The following is a 20,760-nucleotide window of genomic DNA, read 5'->3' as shown; positions in this document are numbered from 1 at the left end:
TTCTCCACTTTCAAAATCCACCCTTGGATTCCATCGGACTTCACCTTATTCAGAGGCATTTTCTTCCAAGTCTTCCATTATCGTCTGTGGAGGTTTCCGACTTCTCTTCACCCTTGTCCACATGGCTTCTCTGGTGTAGGTAACCTGGTTCCCGGGGCATCCACGAGTGGGCCGGCTCTTCAACCTTCATCTTTAAAGAGAATTTTTCGGGGTCCTGTGGTAAGGGTCATTCTTCTGTAAAACAGCTAGTGCAACTTCATCATTGACTTCCATTTGGCACGCGGCTGTGTGCCTACTCTGCACACAGCCTCCATGGTTTTCCTGGGTACTAAACTTGGGTGGATCTTTGTGAACCCGGTGCCTCTGGATATTCTGGTTCAAGTTCCGTTCTCCTTTGCAGTTCGCATTCCACTTTCTTAGTATATGGTTTGGTCTCCCCCTGGAGACCTCTGTATTTTGTGCTACTTAACTTATTGCATTTGAAGTATTTTTGTGTATTGTGTTGATATCTTCGGGTAGGAGTTATATCAATGTGTTAGTGAGTTTTGGGGATTAAGTAGAAATATTTTCATATAAACACTGTGTGGTTCTTTTGAATTTAAAACACTACATGATTAAACAGGTCAAACAAGCTGCTTAACACTCCTTCAAGATAGGCCTGAAGGCTGCTCTTCACAACTACCACTTTGAGAGCTTTCTATGGTTATCAAAGACCACTAAAATCGCCATAAGGGTTGCCTGGTTTAGTATAAGGCATATCACTTAAATAAGTGTGCACCAAGCTAGCCTCCTACAGTTCATTTCCTGAATTAGAAGTAATAACCCCTGTTTTCAAAATTGTAGGGCCAACCTCCATATATTGATCAGGCAGAGTTTTTATCTATGACTGTTAACCATGTATAGACATTACTTAAGACAATATTGCTGCTTCAACTTGTGCACAAGAAACCAGACACTGAAAACCTCTGTGTGAATGAGAAAACATGAAAGAAAGGAGCATGTATAGTCAGAAGTGCAAAAAACTGAAAACAGTTTACAAAGTGATACCCCTAGATCATGGATTGATACAGTAGTTATGTATTCTGCGTGATTATTACACACCTTCTATTTCAACAACTGTTAGTTATTATTTAAATAATTCTTTCTATGTATCCTCAAACTTCTATGCCTGCAAAACTAACTTGACATACAATTTTTCGAGCCCCATAATGAAGCAACACGAGCCAACATAGAGGAAAAGATCGTCCAGGAAAAAGAAGAGAATTCATCACCATTATAAAAACTAAAGGCAAGAACAGGTCCCATCTTTATGAAGGAGGAAACAAACCTTCTACATACAAAGGCTAATTTTAAAGCAACCCCCGCCTTTCTTTACAGAGCACCTACTACTAGGATCCCTCCCAGAGAGATACTAGTTGAGCCTTAAACCACACCATCAAATGTGTCCTGCAAGAGAAAGCGTAAAGCCCTGTGGAAGATCTTCACTAATTGAATATCAGGCCCACAGAGAAGGTTGAAACAAAAGTAAAAAATCTTTGTTGGACTCTTTGTTGAAAAACTATTATGTGAATATGCATGTTGGACACTGGTTTTCATTGAGATAGAGGCAAAAGCACTATGTGAATGTTATTGTACGTGATGAAAAGTCACATCATTAGTTTGATTGTCTAGTGATTTTAGTCAGTTTTTCATTACTGTTAGGTCTTGTATATTAATGTGAATACACGTGGCGGGATTACCGATCCACAAGAAAGAATTTTACCTGTCCAAAACAGTTTTGTGTTTTTATCAAATCAATCGTATAAGTATGTATTGCTCTAAATGTATGTGATGTAAGGTTCGCAGGTATAGAAGTGTGATACACAAAAAGAATACACAAAAATAATTATTTAATTATTAAATAACTGTTGTTGGTAAGAGAAGGCGCAGAGTAATCACACAGGCTAGATAGATACTGTATAAATCCATGGTATGGGGGTTATTGCTTCTTATACTGACTGTTTATGGATCCTGCCCCGACGGCCTTAACAGGATCACTCCCCGTTAAAATAAAAGTCAAAACATGCACTGCTCCTTTAAGAAGCCAGCAGGTTCCATATGCCACCGTACACTGTACTAGCATTTTCCTCTCAAGCTCATTCCTTTATCCAGGTTCATGCTTAGAGGCTCTCAGAGCTCAAGTGTTATTAATCCTATTGTTTTGTTTTTTTGGCTTTATCATCAAAATTGCATTTATTTGTTTTATCATTCACCGTTTTCAACATGTTTGAAGCTTCCTACTTTGAATTTTGCTAATTCTGAAGGGATTTTTTTCCACATTATCCCATCATATTTTGGATGGTTCATACTGGATGTGTTTTGCTTACCATCCTAACATTCAGTTAAAGAGTACAAATTTAGTCAAAAATTGACAGAGCACTCTACATGACCATGATAGGACTTGCCTTAGGGAACCTGGAAGATATCCAGCAGAGGAAGAGAGAAACACCAGAGTCATCCATATAAGGTTGCTCTTCTACTGTGTCTGTGCACTCTCTGAGCAAAGACTCCTGAAGGAGGAGATCAAGAGAAGCAGCAGCATTATCATCACTACTCTGGTCAGTCCTGCTGTACCTGCTATACCATTCGATGTCATATGCGTCGACGCGTGGTTTGGCAAAGACATGTTCAAGGTTAAAGGCCAGCACTTTGACTGGAACGATGTTGATGCTGAAGGAAGGACTCTATCCGCCATAGACGTCCTTTGTAATCACTCAACGTTGTCTAAGTATTTGCTGTGGACACTCGTTGCATAGATGCACAGCTTTGAAGTATTCCTCATGCCACTCGAAGATACACTTGGGGGCACTTGCCATCAGATTTTCCCACTTTCCTTGTGGACATTATCAGTCTTCATATCAACTCACAGGAATCCATTTTGACTCCTGTCCTAATGCTTAACAATCTAGGAATGATGTTAAACACAGGATCGTGAAAGTGTATCCCTTGGAGTAGAGAATGTCTACCATTTTTCAAAAATGCCTTTACCGTCCGAAAACTCTTTCCTGCTGCTTATGAGATTGTATCCCTTCCAAAAGTGATGGTCTCTTGCATCGTCCTTGTGCCAAATGTGAAAGGCCTCTACGTCAATGTTTAGAAAAACAATGGTCTCACAGAGAGAACAATTGGAAGAACAAGTTGAGATTCTCTCCCTGCGAAACAATCTCAGTAATGGTACAAAAGGGCCAGACATCTACTAGGGATTCTCTTTTATTAGAAACGTCCCTCAAATATCCTTCACTGCTGGGTTGTGGTGTCCATCTTCAAAGCCTTACAAAAGGGGGTGGTGATGGACGGAGCATCTGAACCAATCAAACACTCACACCCAGTCAAAAGATCTGGGTTTGATCCATCACCGTTCTTTAGCCCACTCTGCCACCCCAGTTCAGACATGGCTATATGCAAATCAGTCTGACCCTGTGCCTCATGGGAACAGTCAAGCCCGAACTGCCAAGCCATGCCTTCCCTGGACCGGAAACAAGCTTCCTAGGACCGGTTTCTGGCATTACAGCCGTCTTCAGCCCGGCTTGCTTGAATCCAGTGGCAAAGTGAGCAAGGGACTCACGTCTGAGCATACCCTGCCACAAGCTTGTTTCCGGTCCAGGGAAGACATGGCTTGGCAGTTCGGGCTGGGCTGTTCCCATGAGGCACAGGGTCAGACTGATTTGCATATAGCCATGTCTGAACTGGGGTGGCAGAGTGGGCTAAAGAACGGTGATGGATCAAACCCAGATCTTTTGACTGGGTGTGAGTGTTTGATTGGTTCAGATGCTCCGTCCATCACCACCCGCTTTTGTACCGCTTTGGCCGCCATAAGTGTGGCAGGGTATCCTCAGACGTGAGTCCCTTGCTCACTTTGTCACTGGATTCAAGCAAGCTGGGCTGAAGACGGCTGGAATGCCAGAAACCGGTCCTCGGAAGCTTGTTTCCAGTCCAGGGAAGACATGGCTTGGCAGTTCGGGCTGGACTGTTCCCATGAGGCATAACTAATTTCCCTCCTGTACTAGTGCCAAATGGGCCTAAGGACAGGGGTTGGCATCTCCCAGGTCTGGATGCCAGGGTCACATATCAAAGGTGGCAGAGGCTTTGAAGCCTCTGGCCTTGGTATGCTGATTTACTTCCCATCTTGCTGCAGGAGGTGTAAATACCTGCAGCAGAGCAGGCATTGTTCCTGACCTCTGAGAGCTGTACTCTTACCTCCTAGGGAGTCAGAGAGCGCGTCAGTGATAGCAGGCTGGACTTTACCAATCAGGCAGCACACTAGAAGACTAGTAGGGGATCAAGAGGTACCTCTAAGGTACCGTCTGGGTTCATATATTCCATTTCTGCAATTAGTGTGGCTTTATTAATACGGCGTGTTTGATACCAGACACCTTTGGTTTCAGTGAAGTCATGTAGCTGGAGTACTCATAATCACCATTGCTCAGTACATATTGTATTGTATTGTAATTGTATTTATATAACGCTTACTACCCCTGACGAGGCGTCGAAGCGCTTTTTCGGCGGGTAGCAAGCTACTCCGGGACCCACAGAGGATTAGTGTTGAATTAGTATAGTGAAACATGCAAGTACATTTTAAGTGGTCGATAGGTTAATCAGTTATTTGGATTTGGAATGATAGCAGAATGATAGTGTAGGACAAAGGTTTGTATTTATTTATCGCTCGCTTGTTGACGCATGCTATTCAGGGAGCCTATAGAGGATTAGTGGTGAATATGGTGAAATATGAGGTAATTTTGTTGGTGGATATTAGTCTGTTACTTGGAGTGAAAAGGATAGCAGATGGATAAAAGGGGAAGAAAGATTTGCATTCATATAGCACTTGTTACCCCTGATGGGCGTTGAAGCGCTTTTCTGGCGAGTAGCACGCCACTCCGGAACCCATAAAGGATTAGTGTTGAAAATTAGAATAGTATAAATATGAAGTAATTTGAGTAGTAGATATGTTTTTTCAGTTATTTGGGCAGTATATTAGTATAGTTGAATATGGAATATGGAATGTGAGAAGTGAAACATGTTAGTCTGTTAATTTTGATTGAAAAAGGATAGTGGAGGGATAAAAGAGTGAAGGATTTTTTTTTTTTTTAAGTCTTAGCAGTAGGAAGAGGCTTTTGGATGAGTAAAAAGGAGTTTTGGAGGGAAGGAGTCAGAGGGGAGAGTTTAGAAATGTTTGTTTTAGGGGATCGGTGTAGTAAAAAGAGGTGTCAGATGATGCAAGAAGGGGTAGAGCAGGAGAGAGTCTAGAAAAGGTTATTTTGGCGATCATAGTAGTGGTATGGGGTTTGGGATAAATGAGAGAGTGGATGTAGAGGATATATTGATAGATCTATAGGATGAGAGATAGGGTAGTGCATTAGAAGGAGTAGTAGAAAAAAGTTTGAGAGGAGTCAGAAGGTTGGACTAGAAGATATATTGAGTGAAGTATAGGCTGAGAAATAGGCTAGTGCATTGGAAATGCTAAATTAGAAGAAAGTGATAAATATATAGATCCATAAGTACATTAAAAGTATATAGATACATAAAAGAAGTAAATATATTTAGATTAAATATATTGATAGAGGCACAGGATGAGAAATACGGTAGTGCATTGGATATGCTTTTTCAGGAGAACAGTAACAGACACACAGATCCAAGTACATGGAAGGTACATAGATGTACAATGGAAGTATGAACATGTAGACCAAAAATGATTTTTATTTATTGATTATTATTAATATTTTTTTTTCTTCTTCTCTTAACAACATAATTGTTTTACATGTTTTATAAAGTAATACACAAAGATAGGTACATATCTATAGTGAAAACAAATGCTTATATACAGAGGGATATGCTGTAAATGTCTATTTCCGTATGGTGCTTATGTGGGGAAGAGCCAGATCTTGAGTGGTTTTCTGAAGATAAGGTGGTTGTCGGTGGATCTTATTTTGGGGGGTAAAGAGTTCCATAGTTTGGCTGCTTGAACAGAGAAGGATGTGCCACCCATTGTTTTTTTCTTGTATGGTGGGTTTTTTGAGGCGAGATGCTCCTTTAGAACGTAGGTTCCTTTGTTGAATGTGTTTGGTGATTTTATTCCTGATGAAGAGTGGTCCTATTCCATGTATTGCTTTGTGGGTAATACAAAGCAGCTTGAACGTGGATCTTCCGGCAACCGGTAACCAATGCAGGGCTTTCAAGGCAGGGGAGATGTGGTCTCGTGGTTTGATATGCAAGAGTAGTCTGGCAGCCGAGTTCTGAATCCGTTGTAGTCTTTTCATGGTTGTTAAAGGTGATCCGTGGTAGAGCCTATTGGTGTAATCGAGTTTGGATAGAACAAGGGAGATGGTAGCTTGGACCTTGTGTGGAAATCCCAAATGAGGGAAAATTTGTCGCAGCGTTTTTATAGTAGCAAAGTTTGATCTTGCTAGTTTATTTACTTGGACATTCATCGACAGCTTGGAGTCCATGGTCATTCCGAGGTTTCTTACTTCCTTCGATACTTTAGGCAGTGATCCCAGTTCATCAGGCCATGCGGCAAGCGGGTTGTTATTTTTCCAGTCGCCACACGTGAGTATTTCAGTTTTTAAAGCATTCAATTTGAGATGGCTCCAAGTCATCCACTGATCCACGGCTCTGAGACAGCTGAAAATTGGTGATTTTCCAATGTCTTTGGGGCATTCCAGTTGAAGGAGTATTTGCGTGTCATCTGCATAGTTGTAGCACGTGAGGTGAAATTTATTGATCAGTACTGGTAAAGACTTCATGTAGATGTTGAAAAGCATGGGCGAGATGATAGAACCTTGAGGGACCCCTGCTTTTGTGGAGTACGGTTTGGACGAGAAAGGTGGGGTGTGGATGACATTAGTTCTGTTTCGAAGGTAGGACGCGATCCAGTCTAGAGCAGTTCCCTCTATGCCGGCTTCATAAAGTCTTTGTTTCAGAGTGTCATGGTCAACCGTGTCAAAGGCAGCTGAGAGGTCCAAGAGGAATAGCGCAGCAACCCCGTTGCGGTCAACTGTATTCTTTAGGTCATCCCAGATGGCAAGGAGGGAAGATTCAGTGCCTCTTCCCGGACGGAATCCTGTTTGGAAATCTGAAAGTATGTCATTCTCTTCAATGAATTGTGACATCTGGGCGAACGCTGCTCTTTCTATCAGTTTGCCCAGGAAAGGTCCATTTGTAATGAGTCTGTAGTTGTCGGGGTTCAGCGGGTCCAAGTTTGTTTTCTTCAGTAAAGGGCGTATGTATGACTTTTTGAGTTCTTCTGGAAATGTTCCAGTAGTTAAGGAATCGTTGATGATTCTTCTTACTGGAATGGCAGCAGAGGTTGTTAAAAGAATAGTCTTGAAAGTTTGTGGCGGACAGGGGTCAGAAGGGCTGCCGGCAGGCCTGCTTGCTTTGACCAGGTCCATAAATTTATCGTGTGAGATGTGTTGGAAGGAACGGAGAGGCTTGATTAGAGCATTCTTGGATAGTTGTTTTGTACAAGGGTTAGTGCTGGTGCTTTGTTTCTGTTGTAAGTACGAGTCCAACGTGTCTGCTTTGTCCTTGTAATGATTTGCCAGTTTGTCTGTGAAATCTTGAGTAACAGGATGAGTTCCTTCTAGGCAATTTGGTTTTCGAAATTCATTGAGTATTTTATAGAATTCTTTATTTGCACATTTAGCGTTTTGAATTCTGTCTGAATAGTACCTTTTCTTAGCTTTTGTGATAGCCGAATTGTATAATCTGTTAATTTTTTGTAGGTGAAGTGTGGCGTTTGTTTTGAGCCAGGTACGTTGCAGCTTTCTAATTTGTTGTTTTATGTTTTTTATTTCTATGTTTCTCCAAGGCGCTTTTTTCCTTTTGTTCTGTTGTGTGGTTTTGACTGGTATCAGGATGTCAAAAGCTTCCTGTAGCCACTTATATAGATTCTGAACAGAATTTATGGTTTCCAGATTTATACTGGATGTTAGTTGTGTTTCCAAGTGTTCCAAATTGAGTTTGTTCCACGGCCGATAGGTGGATGGATGTAAAGTAGTTTTAGGTGAGTCGCTTAGTATTGTTTTATGTTGGAAAGCAAGCAAGTGGTGGTCTGACCTTGTGACTGGAGTTATAGTTTGAAAGGTAACTAGTTCAGTATTAGCAAAAATGACATCCAGGATATGTCCAGCGATGTGTGTCGGATTGGGGACAATCTGATGCAGGTTCAAAGCGTCTAGGCCAGTGATTATTGTTTTTGGATGGGTCATATTGGTTTTATCAAACCAAATGTTAAGGTCACCCAGAATGCACAGGTTTAAGTGTATTGTTATTAGATTTGAAACTGTGTCTAGAAGTGTGTCTGGGAATGTTGCCTTGCTAGGTGGAGGTCTGTAAAGGAGCAGGAAGTTACAGGTGGAAGACGGTGTAGGATTGCATCTTGTTAGAAGAGCCTCACAATTCTTTATGGAGATGTTGTCAACTTTAGTGATATGTATTGTTTACCTGAATACAACAGCTAGACCACCTCCTTTTTTGGCTATACGATTTTGGGTGATTATTTGATAGCCTAGAGGAAGGGCTTCATGCAGGATGGAGCCATATCCTCTCCCAACCATGATTCGGTTATGAATAGTATGTCTGGTTTTGCATCGGTGAGAAGGTCGTAGATGTGATGCTTGTTTTTAGAGAGGGATCGAGCATTTATTAGTAGACAGTGTAGATAGTGGCCTTTGGTGATAGTGGAACTTTGTTTTGTAGAAGAGTGATCAGTATTGTGTGGGTGTGTAGCAGGTGTGTTTTTAGTGCTGGTATTAGCTGTATTAGGATAGCAATCGTGTAGCTGTTCTGTATCGTGTTCCTCATCCAGCATGGTAAGAAGACATTTTGATGAGTCTGCATGTGTATATGTTGGAGATGGTGTTTGAGAATGAGTTGGAGTGCTCTGTTGCTTTTGTGGTGTAACATTGTTGTGCAGTAGACTTGGGGAAGCAAAGCTGTGAGGTGTGGCATGTTGCTTATATTTTTTGCGTATGTTAAAGGCGGAAGGTGTATGAGTCAGGGGAGATGGTGCAGCATGTGGGTCATGTCGTAATGTTTTAAATTGTCCAATGGATGAGAGGCGGTTAGAAGAGGTGCTGTATTGCTGTATCTGTGTTAGGTGTGGTGGAAGAGTGAAAGCTTGGCATTGGAGTTTGTTCCTTTGTGTGCTTTGAAAGGTGGGTATATGTATGTATTTTGTGATGGTAAGTATTATGAGGTGTTGCGCTCTGAAGATCTTGTGCTGGTGTGTGTGATATGTTTTGCTTTTGAGGTGTGGTGAAAAGGGGTGCTGATGTATATGTTTCATGCACCTGATTTGGTTGTGTGGAGTAGTGTGGCTCACTGGTTAGAGGCGGCAGGCCCGAGAGCAGAAGTCAGCCTGGGACCAGGGTTCAATTCCCGACGCGGCAGGGTCATGGACCTTGGTCAGCGGACTCGATAATTCTCGCTTCGGTGCTTACTCTAATCAGGGGTTCCACTCGGCAACTCTGGGCATTAGCTTGCCTAATCTCCACAACGGCCCCACCAATTCCGGGGATGCCTGGCTCCACCTTGGGGACTCCCAGCAAGGGACCATCCCACAGGGAAAGCCAGGACGGGTTCCCCAGAGTTATACAGCGCCGGGACGCCCCGTTGCTGGGGCAGCTGTGCGCTTTACAAGTATACTACATTTACATTTACATTGTGTAGTATTGTTTGTGAGAGGAGGGTGTGACGTAGAGGGGGTGGTGATGTGTTTATATGTAAAGTGTATGTTGTGTGTAGGAGGGAATGAAGTAGAGGTGAGAGTGTTTATCTTAGACTGGTTTGTTTCAAGAGTTACAAAGTGTGGTGGTGTGCAGTGTGTGTTAGTGTTATTATGGTAGAAGGGAGAGGAGGGTGTTTGTTGGACAACTGATGGAAGGATCATTATATATTTGTTAGTGATAAAAGGTGGACTGTTAGGTGTAATTACAGCAGGGAGAGTGTGTCTGAGATGTAGGTATTTATGGTGTTGATTGGCGTTGTGTTAGTGATGAGTGTATTGGTTCGTGGTATAGGATAGAGTTGTGTACTGTTTGTGGGTGATGGTGGATATGTGTGGTAGTTTGGATAGTAGGGTGTGTAGATGTGGTTTGGTTGGGTTTGTAGTGCAGGCTGGTACATCAATCTGTGCATAGTGTTGTGCGTGGTGTATATTTGGTGTGAGTGTGTTGCTCTGTTTGTGGTTGTGGATGGTGTGGGCTGGGTATTGTTAAATAATTAAGATGGCTTCCATGTTCACTTGCAATGTCTAAGAATCGACCTAAACATCACAGGGGCATATATGGTTGTGCAGATATGTCCACTCAGGTAATATAATGCACCCTGCCTTGAAGCTGTAAGACCTGCTTCAGAGGTGACTTGCATATACTGCATGCAGTGTCTGCAGGCATGGCACACAGGAGATGGGCCATGTCGTCTTTTCACTTTGATCTGCACCATTTCATGCAGTCTGCTATGGCAGTCTGCATGAGTGTGATGAGTGGTCCGTTAGGGAGGGTGGCACAAAAAGGCTGCAGCCTTTAGGGACCCTCTTTAGTATTTATGTCCTAGGTACCAGGGGTACCATTTACAAGGGATTTACAGAGGTGCTAAAGGGCTTGCCAATTTGGGAACAATTATATAGTTTTAGGGAAAGCTATCTGGCACTGGGGACCTGGATGGCTGTAACCCTGTGCACTTCATTAAAAATTGCATCAGCTACCAGGCAAAGTATGGGGGTGACCATGTCAAAAAGGGGCCCTTTCCTACAAGAAGCAAGTATTACTTGTAATCCCATTCATTTTACCTTTTCCTTTGTTTTTCCTCTCTCTCTCACAGGGGTTTCAGTGGGAAACTGTTTACAGCTCAGTAATTAGCCTGCTTTACCTATGGAGTTTGAGCCTGCATTTTGGAAAATGTCAGCTATTACTTCCTATTAACCGCATGCGTGCGGGCGGAATTCCGCTCGTACGCTGAGATTTTTTAAATCGCACTTTACGTGACGAGCTGGGCTCGTCATGAGCGTGCGAGGAGGCTACGCCATGACGAGCCCAGCTCGTCATCAGCGTCGAAGGGGTTAAAGAATCAAAAATGTCATCAGATACCCACCTAAACGTGAAAGGGAGGCTGAAAGATCCTGAAGGCCGAATATCTACTGTGTAGTATTGAGTAGAAGGCTAGAAACATTTCAAAATCAGTGATTTAACGACCTAAAGACCCAAAACTCTGGATTGTGTTGACCACTGACATGTAGGTGGCTTGATGCAATCTAGACGCCATATAAATGACAGAAATTGGTACCACATGTGGTGGTCCTGTTATTTGTACTTTGTTTCTGGTATCCTTGCACGGTGTAGTTCCAAGAGATATTTTATGTATGAGAATGAGGATCTAATGATAATACCTATGAGAAATAACCTTTGTTGTAGGTAAAATATTTTAATATATATGGATAACAGAAAAATGCAACTCTCTCAATACAGTGGTAGCAACCAGATCCATCTTTTTTTTCTCATAGTTCACGCAGCAAGCGTTCACCAAAACAACGGCGGAGACACCAGATCAATGGCAGCCCTCCTGACGTGGAGAAAGACCGCTTGATCACAACGGACAGTGATGGCACCTACAAGAGACCTCCGGGAGTTAGTAACTCCGCGTATATTGTATGTTTTATTTCTCTTTGTCTTGTTGTCTGCACTCCCTGTGTTCGGTAACCTTCTAAATGATATTTCAAATGTATCTATGGATATGTGGAAATTTTGCTGCCAATTATTGGACTATTGTTAAGTGATCGTATAATGTTTATGGATTGTATTTCAGCTGATCAGAGTACTTCTTTAAAATTCTCACTAAATTAGGCAAAAACAATAATATAATTCCTCTGAGAATTATCATGGTATGTATAATTCTGAAGGTACTCCACTTAAGGATTGTCTTTTCAGCAATATATATATTTTTTTTGAGTTGCGAAAGCAGGATGTACTGTGTACAAAAATCGACTCATGCCAAGCAACAACTTTTCTGCCCGATTTTCTTGGTGGCTCTCAGACCCCATTTGAGGGGCTGTTAAGCAAGCAAAGTCTACGGAGTCTCAGCCATGTGCCTGTGGTTGTTTGCCTCTGATGTCTTGGGGCAAATCCTACTATGGTTTAGCAAACTGAGCCAAGTACAACCACGTCAGCGCTTAACTGTCCGTGGCGGCCTGTCTCAGGCTTCTCCCCGAGATAGCTTAGCTCAGAACTTAACAATGACACACACCTGCAGTAATGGATTGTCCAACCCAGTGCTTGTCTGTTATAAAGAAAGTACTTCAATACATGGAGCACACTAAATTCTACACACTAGAGAACATAGCTACAGATTCACCATTTTCGTGCACCATCTGTACTTGGGGCTGGTAATCATTCTTTCCATTCTTCTGAGTTTGAGTTTTATCTGGTGCAGGTATCAGGCACTGGTGCAGTGTTACCTCCTTAATTGAGTTTGTGTATTCAGTTACTACTCTTAATCTCAATTATCCTCATTTTATCACTGCAGAATTTTGTATGCCCTTTGGCCATGGCAAGGAGCAGCAGCACACGTTGGCTCTCTCACCCTCCTCTGAGAGGTATTTCATGATTGCAAGTGCTCTGGCTCTGAAGTCAGGTGCGTGGAATTCAGTGGAGGCTGCCACCCGAAGTGTGTGCAGGCACCACTATTGTCGCAGGTCTCCATTGATCGCAAGTCTACTTCTGAGCTTCAGTTGAGGTGATGGGCTGTAGGGTCAAAGTTCACTGGGCCACCTCAAGGCACTCTTTTTCCAGCAGCACAACTATGCCATATCTCATGTTGCTGGGCTAGCGACATGATCCACTCAGGTGCAGTTTAAAGTCACAGTAGCCCTGTCTGCCCAGGCATACCTTTTCAATGTTAGTGTCCCTGTCTGCTCTGGTAAAACGTTTCAAGGTTCCTTTGGCTTGTCAGAAGGGACTGTATTCTAGTCCCATGACCACGCAGATCGCTCTTTTTTAACTTTGAGTGGACGGACCATTAAGCTGTGGGGTCAGCTGTTTATGGCTCGCCCTGGACATTCACACTTCCTTCAGGGTTGGCATGCTTCTTTCACCTCTCAGCAGACAGGTTGGTCTCCCGATGTTTTAGAACAGGAGGATAATGTCATCTTTCTAGGTGATGTATCCTCACGTCTGGGAAGCTGTCTGTCAGGTGGACTCCAGCTGTGGTTGCACAGCAGTACTCTGAGTACTCATTTCCTTGGTGAAAGAACCCAGAACTGGAAAAAGTTGGTCAGTGGGTCTCACTTTTATACAATCACAGGAGACCGGTGATATGTATTTCCTTTCTGTACTTCTAGCACAGGTTTGGTCAGACCCCATAATAGAGGCACAAAGGGGAGTGGGATTTCCGCACCTGGCTCTCACAAACCACACTGAGCAGGGACCAGGAAAAGGACAAAAGGCTGGCCTTACCTAAATGGACCCTCACACAACAGACTGATGTCCCACCCTTAGCCTCAACTTTATACTAAATGACAGTGTTCTGGAAGACTAATGTGCAGCACCTCTCAACAAAAGACTCTAATCGAATTTGTGAGTCGTTTCATCTGCTGTTTCCCATCTTCAGTGTCTAGGTCTCCTCCATCCTGTTATGCATGCACTACAATTTCACTGTCTGTGAAAACAATCACACCTCTTTCTTGTGCACACAACTGGTCATGGTCTTTCAAAACGGAATCTTCGGGCCTCCATTACTCTGGTTCACTCATATGCCCAAAGTTTGTACCTCCCAGGCCACATGTATAACATACATTTGGGATGTTAGTGCTAGACTCTTGGTTGTCACATAGAAGTGTAACTTGGTACAACTGGGCCAGTCTGATTACACTCGAGTGATGCCAGTAAAAAGGTCTAGTCACAACTACTGATTCATGAAGCACAGTGTACTGCTGCCACCACTGCTCTACATGATAACCCTGCGATAGGGATGGTAATCCACCATTAGCTACATGAGGTCATGTTCAATCACAGGACAGGTAACGTCAAAGTACAGACCTAGGCCTTCACACACACACACACACACACCCGCACACACACACACACACCCGCACACACACACACACACACACACACACACACACGAGGCCTAAGTTATAAAAAAAAGAATCGTAAGGAAAGGTCAAAGAAAGTCAACTTATTTCACACAGGCATCTTGTGATGCCCAGAGAAACAGAGTGAGGTATAGTATGTATGGTACCTCAAAAACTGCACAAACTTTCACAAACCCACCAAGCTGCTCCTCTCAGCCTTACTCTTACTCGCACATGCCCGGCATACACAGAACCAAATCTGGCGGTCATGCGTTTTTCAACCTCTTTCCTAAAGTCTGAAATTATCTTTCCCTGCACATCAGCACCGCATACTCTGTCCCTGAGCCCTAGACTCCGGAGGAGTAGTAAAATGGTATGCTACTTCATAGATCCGACAATTTCCTTTGAGAGCTAGATCTGGGGTGGGGGGGCTACGTGTGTCTGAGTTGGCATACATAGTTGGCTGATGATAATGAACGTAAACGAGGATTGTGGGTGTTGTTGTACATGTTGAATCTGATGGAAACATCTAGCCGCAGATTCCTTACCTTAGAATTATCCCCGGGCACCAGATTGGATCCGGAAATTTTTCTACAGCAGTACCTCTGTGTGTCAGTAGAAGACGTCGAGCGACTCCAGAGCAATATTGTCCACCGGATGTGACTTTGTCCGAGTCCATATAAGCCCTCCCCTGACGTGCTGACGTCGGTTACTTCTTTTCCTCCCTTCCATGCAGATCTGGCGTGCGGTATCTCTGGCCATTTTTGTCCTACCTCATCATTGAAACAGTTTGCTTTTCTTCTGGATATCTTCAGAGTCCTGTGAACTCTGATTGTTGACCCTGCACCCTCATCCTATTTGCATGTGGTGCCAAGGCGTACACCCTGACTTCGAACAGTGAGATTTATGTCTTCAGCTTCAGTCGTCCACATTGCAGGCGCGCCACATGACACTGTCAGCGATCAACGGCCCCTCGTCGGTCGTGGTCATCTTACGCAGAGGACCGCTTGAGGGCTAGCTCCTGAAGTCCTCCGTCCTCACAGTTGCCTGGTAAGTCGTGCCATTGGCAGTCGGTGCTACGGCCTTCCAAAACTTTACCCACATACACACAGTGCTTCTGACTCTACTCCTATTCCTTCGATTTCAGAGGAGGAGAGAGAATCTGGGCCGCACCTTCGTGTATTTCCCAGTACAGTGGCGACTCTGGCTCAGATGAGGGAATACTATCCCTCCCTTCATGCCATTTTCGGCTCTCAACCTCCTTCGGGTGCACTTCTTTGCTCCGGGGAGATCAGTGCAGCCTCGACTGACTCAAAACCAGTGAGTCCTCCCTCTGTGTGAGCGGGGCCCTCCGAATCCATGATCGACTCTCACCTCTCGGGTGCACAGCCCCTTGGAGTTCCCTCCTGTGACACCTGGGTTGGATCCACTGGTGCCGGCCCGGACGTCTCTGACACCTATCGTCCCATTTTATCCACCTCCCTGAAGTTCCAACATGTTGACATTGGGAAAAACGTTGATAGATCAGTACTCTTCGGGCTACTTTCCTCTGCTTTCAGAGAAGCCCCCTGCTATTTTGCAGATGTGGATGATCACATGACTGAGCCTCCTCTGGAGTTTCATTGGGTTACTACCCTTGGTGACGCTCATCGCCTTGATTTTTCACCATCCTCAGGCCTGTTTTTGCTTCGAAGAGTTGCTACATTTTTGCTCAACTTTTGTGCAGAATTGACTTTGTTCTAGGGGTGCAGCTTCCATCTGTGGAAAGTGGCCATTGATCCCGTACTTCTGGTGCTCGAACAGGGCCAGCTGAGTACTGAGCCTGCACTTCCCTTCTTTGATAATCTGTTGGCACTTTGGCTAAAGCAGTCACCATGGCCTCAGTGGACTGGTCTATAGCTCATAGGCACCATACTGCCCCTGGGGACCCAATATGCCTTTCCCGTCTGCCTACTCCACACAGTTTGGTGGTTCAGGCAGCTACAGGCTCCCCCAACATCGACGCCATAACTGATGTCCCACCGGAAAGGGAGTCTAAACATCTAGATGCTTTGGGTCGATATTTCTTTTCTGCTAGGGCTTCACCTTACAGTAATTTAAAACAGCTTGTGTTTTGGGCTGTTTTTTGCATGTGCTTTGGGATTCGTATTTCCGCCTACTCCTCTCCGTCCCTGTTGACTCTCAGGAGACTCTTTCTCAGGTGATCCAGGATGGCCTTCAGGTGGCTACATTATTAATTTGTTGTGGGATGAATACCAGATTCACAGATTCTGTTGGACGGGCCATGGCTCCTTTGGTAGCTCTTTGCTGGCGTGCCTGACTACATATCTCAGTGTTTTTGAGGCTGTTCTGTCCGCTTTGGTGGACATGCCATTCGATGGTCAATATCTGTTTGGCTCTCAAGCTGGCTCAGCTTTGGGTCGTTTCCAGGATAGTCAGAGTGGAGCGAATCTTGATAGCTGATTGCCATACCGTCTTCTCACCCCACCCCAGTACTCGGTTGACCTGGATATGGTCTCCTGTATTCCCTTCTGTGTGGACTGTTATAGGGCTGTGCCAGCTGTATTCCTCTTTTTCCTGGTACCTCCACGTACCCTCCGTGTGGTGTCCTGCCCCTGCAGATATTTTCTTTCTGCGTTTTCCCTTGTCCATGACTGGTTGTGGTCCATGCTTGTTCTCTGAGACGGGTCTTATTTTTTGGCCCTGTTGATGTCTGCCCCGGTGGCTGCACGGTCTTCCATACTTTCTACCCATGTTCTGATTGGGGTGTTATCATAGTATTGTGCAGATGCACTGTTGCCTTGTTCCCTGTATGCCTTACAGGTGTTCCTAAATGTGTTTCTGACGTCGTAGTACCCCTTATAGGGGACTCCAATTGCCTTGCTTGGTGGAGATGGTGCACATGGGTTCTCTCCTCACCCCCCCCCCCCTCCCCATTCTCTCCTTGTTGAGTGTTTTTCTGCACTGGCCAGTCTTCCATTCCACTCTGTAGGTGCCCTTCTTCCCTAGCTGATGCCTATGGTTCTTTGTTAGGGTCCACCCTGTGTGGTCTTTCTTTCTCTCTTCAGGCATTTGTGCTTCTTGGGCTAGTTCTCGCTATACATGAGCAAGACGGGGGCCAACTCTGACACCCTGCCTGTTTTTCCTCAGCTTCTGCCTTGAGCAAAGCTGCGGTTGCTTTCACTTTTTTGATGGTAGCAGTTTCCATGACACCTGCATGGCCTACCCCAATGTTTCATTACTGGCATGGCTGTTCTTCAGGTGTGCCTTTTGCCCTTTTGGAGGTGTATGGCGAATGTTCCTCTTCTGTTCTTCTCGGACATAGTTCCTGTCTGTCCACTGCGGCTTGGGTTGTATGAAGGTTGTAATCCCTTAGGATTCTTTTCCGGGTAATTTCCTCCAATTCTTGCTAACGAGGTTGCTGTTCCTACCCCTAAGGGTCTCATCCCTTTTGTGCTAATAGGCTACCGAGTATGATCTTGGGGGGCATCAGGATCCTCATCTACGTTGTTCCAGGCATGTTGGCTGGGCATGGGTTCTCCTGTGCATATGAGGACTTTGCTTTGCTTCTGCCCTTCCGGCTTCATTGGCTGGGGGCACTACCTCGCTATCTGTTCCTTCTCTTCTTTACACTGGCCCTTTGGTTGGACTTTCATTTCAGGGAGTGGTCTTCCGATACGATTTCTTTTACGCTGCTGCCTAGTTGTCTGCATAGACCTCCCAGGTGTTGGCCCCGTCCACCTAAGTTCCTTTTTCCAGTCCTCCATTGCGGTCTTTATTTCTTTATTCTAATGGGGTTGGTTCTCTCTTGTCATTTTATGTTCCATTGTCTCTCGACTGCCTCATCATACCGTTCTGTCCGTAGCGCTGTTTCTGTCTGCTCCCTTGATTTTCTGGGGTGTGTTTTTCCGTCCCAGCCTTTCCCTTTAGACGCGGTCATGTGGCTGATTTCCAGTTTACCATTGTCTGGCCTTCGGCCCATGGCTGCTGTTGTGTTCCTTGTAGGTACGCTTCTTGGGCACATATTATTGTACAGTGTGGATTCTGTATATGTTTGTTCATTTATCATATATAAATATATATGCTCCTACCTCTCTCTTTATATGTGTTGTATATCGTCTTTCTTGGGATTCTACACTGCATAGTAACAGATAACCTCCTTACTTTCAAAGTGTTTTATCTGCCTGATGTGGTTTATGGCCATGATCGTTGTTATTGTTTTATCAGCTATTGGTGGAGTCCTCTGCCTTGCCTACTTCTATGGATGGGAGCTTGGCCCAGCAGTTTAAGCTGTTGTCCTTAGCCTTCCACCTCGGTCTCTTGGATTGATTGCCCTTCCGGGAAGGGGGGTGAAAGGGGAGGAGGGATGTTGTAATGCTATGTTTACATGTGTTCTTCCGAATTGTCTTGTTCTCTTGCCATGCCTTTACTCCCATGTCTTTGCACAGCCACGGATTGTGTTCCGTATGGGGTTCTCCCCGATTTTTCTAGTGGGTTGTTTTCTTCCACCCCTCCCTTCCTGGCGAGCGGTCTCTCTCATATGCGGACTGGATAGCCTAGTCGGGGACAGTTCTTGGAATCAAATCACAGACCCTCCTCTGGGATGGTATTGCTTGGGTATCAATTCTAAGGTAAAGAATCTGTGCTAGACGTCTCTATCAGATGAATAAATTACCTTCTGTAATGTCTTATCTTGTAGAGACTAGATCTAGCTGCAGATTCTATATCGACTCGCCCATCCTTCCCGCTCTGAGAACTGGTTCTTCTTTTTCTTCCAGATCCCTTCTCTGCACCTATGTGCTTTTCGTTGGTAGGAAAAAAAAGAAAAAGAGAAATATATATAAAGCTCAGACGCTCCAAATAACCAATCTTAATAAATATACATGTCTTTCAAAAAGAGAATTCTTTTTGGGCACACGGTTTCCATAGCAGTTTCTATATGTGGCTCCACATTTTAACACGAAAAGTAGTTGTGGAAGAAACTGCTGTCCGTGCTTCAGGGGAGGGATTATATGGACTTTGACGACGTCACATCTGGTGGATGATGTTGTTAAGGAGTCGCTTGACACCCTCTACTGATGCGCAGAGGTACTGCTGTAGATACATTTTCGGATCCAGTCTGGCGCCTGGGGATAATTCTAAGGGAAGGTATCTGCGGCTTGATCTAGTCACTACCAAATAAGGCGTTACCGAAGGTAAGCAACTTATTCATCAAGGCCTAGCGACCGCATTGCCTCGTCAATCATTTTGCCCATGCAGCTGCCCATGCTGGTAAAAGGAGAAAGTTAATCAGCAATGGACAGTCAGTCATTCTCCTGCAAAGTGCTCTGAACCTGAAACCTATTAGACAAAGGAATGTGGGTTGAACTATAGGCAATAAACAGCTGACTGAATGATTGGTCACTGGGCAACTTTGGGCTCGACATAGATGGCGATAAAAATAGCCCAAAGAGAAGAGCGTTATGTTCCCACCGGTTTAGGTAAGCAACACCCATCTTGACGAAGACTTTCTCGTAGATCTGAATGGCTTGAAGTTAATAATAATGCAGTCCCAGTAAAACGCTTTTGATAGCTGGGCCACCCTACTATTCTTGTCAACAAAATGTAATCGGCTTTGGCAATCGGGAATATGAACTTAGATTGAAGCCAAAGTAGGGCTTTGCTATTTAGCTGGACAGGGGTTTCAGATGTACATGGGGTCAGAGGAGGAAAGTTGACCATTATTGCCACATAAAGGCAACAGGCATGAGGCAGACTGATGGTCAGTGAGTTGGAAAAGTCCTCATTGCCATTTCGCCATTTCTACTTCCCTTTCCTAGGACATGGGGGGGGTCGCGGAAGATAGGTCACTTAGCACATAGGCTCCGCAACAGGCTTTCAGCAGCAGTTAATTGGGACTGTGGCTGGCCGATCTGGGTTGACTCCGTCTCTGAATTGGGAGGCCCTGCCATATCACATGGCCCAGGAGCATATTGAGTTTGACAAGGATGGTGCTGCAAAGAAGCACTGCAAAGAAGCGCTGCTACCTATAAAGTTGTTAATATTGCAATTAAAGGGCGTAGATTTGACTACTTGCAGGTTTTACTAACACTGGCTGTGCAGCCCCCTGATTGGGGGAATTGATCACCTAGACCAGCAGAGTGCACCTCTCAAAATTTCTTAAAAGATCTTTAATGTCCCCCAGTCATTTGGCAATAGGTAAGAGTAAACTTTCCATCAGCCCCTTTACGCTATCTACGTCTTCTCTAAAATGTGTCCAGGTCCCCAACTGAAGGTATAGTAGTAAAGGCTGAGTTACTGGCAGAATCCGTAACAGCTTGAGAGTCTAGAGTTGGGATCAATTTCCTTGCCCCCTAATGTCTTTTGTATTTGGCTGTGCATGCGCATTGTGACGATGCTGGCAGCAAACTGTTATCCTGGTCATGGTCAATAGGGGTTGCAGCTGCAAGAGATACTGTATGCAAAGCTTGTTGATCTGACCCTGTCAGGGAGTCCAATATAGTTATGGGGGTCGGCTCAGTTCCAGTCTGTAACGTTATCTCGGGGAATGACAGTAGCCCACAGGGCCGATGCAATAGTGGCAGATAGGCAACTTTCGGCAAGTTCAATCTTCTCATTCAAAATGTCCACTGCCTTTCTAAAATAGCCATCCAAGG

The 20,760-nt window shown here is 44.5% G+C and overlaps 1 protein-coding gene across 1 annotated transcript in view; it reads left to right on the top strand.

Annotated features, from left to right (window-relative positions):
• KIAA1549 (KIAA1549 ortholog) overlaps window positions 1-20,760 on the top strand; it is a 938,976-nt gene that overhangs the window by 767,897 nt on the left and 150,319 nt on the right. Inside the window, exon 15 of the mRNA XM_078673003.1 lies at window positions 11,540-11,684. Coding sequence (XP_078529129.1) covers window positions 11,540-11,684 — 145 coding nt within the window. The remainder of the gene's footprint in view (window positions 1-11,539; window positions 11,685-20,760) is intronic.

This window comes from Lissotriton helveticus, chromosome 1_1, assembly GCF_964261635.1.
Source record: "Lissotriton helveticus chromosome 1_1, aLisHel1.1, whole genome shotgun sequence".
In the NCBI taxonomy this organism is placed as follows: domain Eukaryota; kingdom Metazoa; phylum Chordata; class Amphibia; order Caudata; family Salamandridae; genus Lissotriton; species Lissotriton helveticus.
The sequence above is the reverse complement of the archived record's forward strand: the minus strand, read 5'-3'. Positions and strand labels throughout refer to the sequence as shown.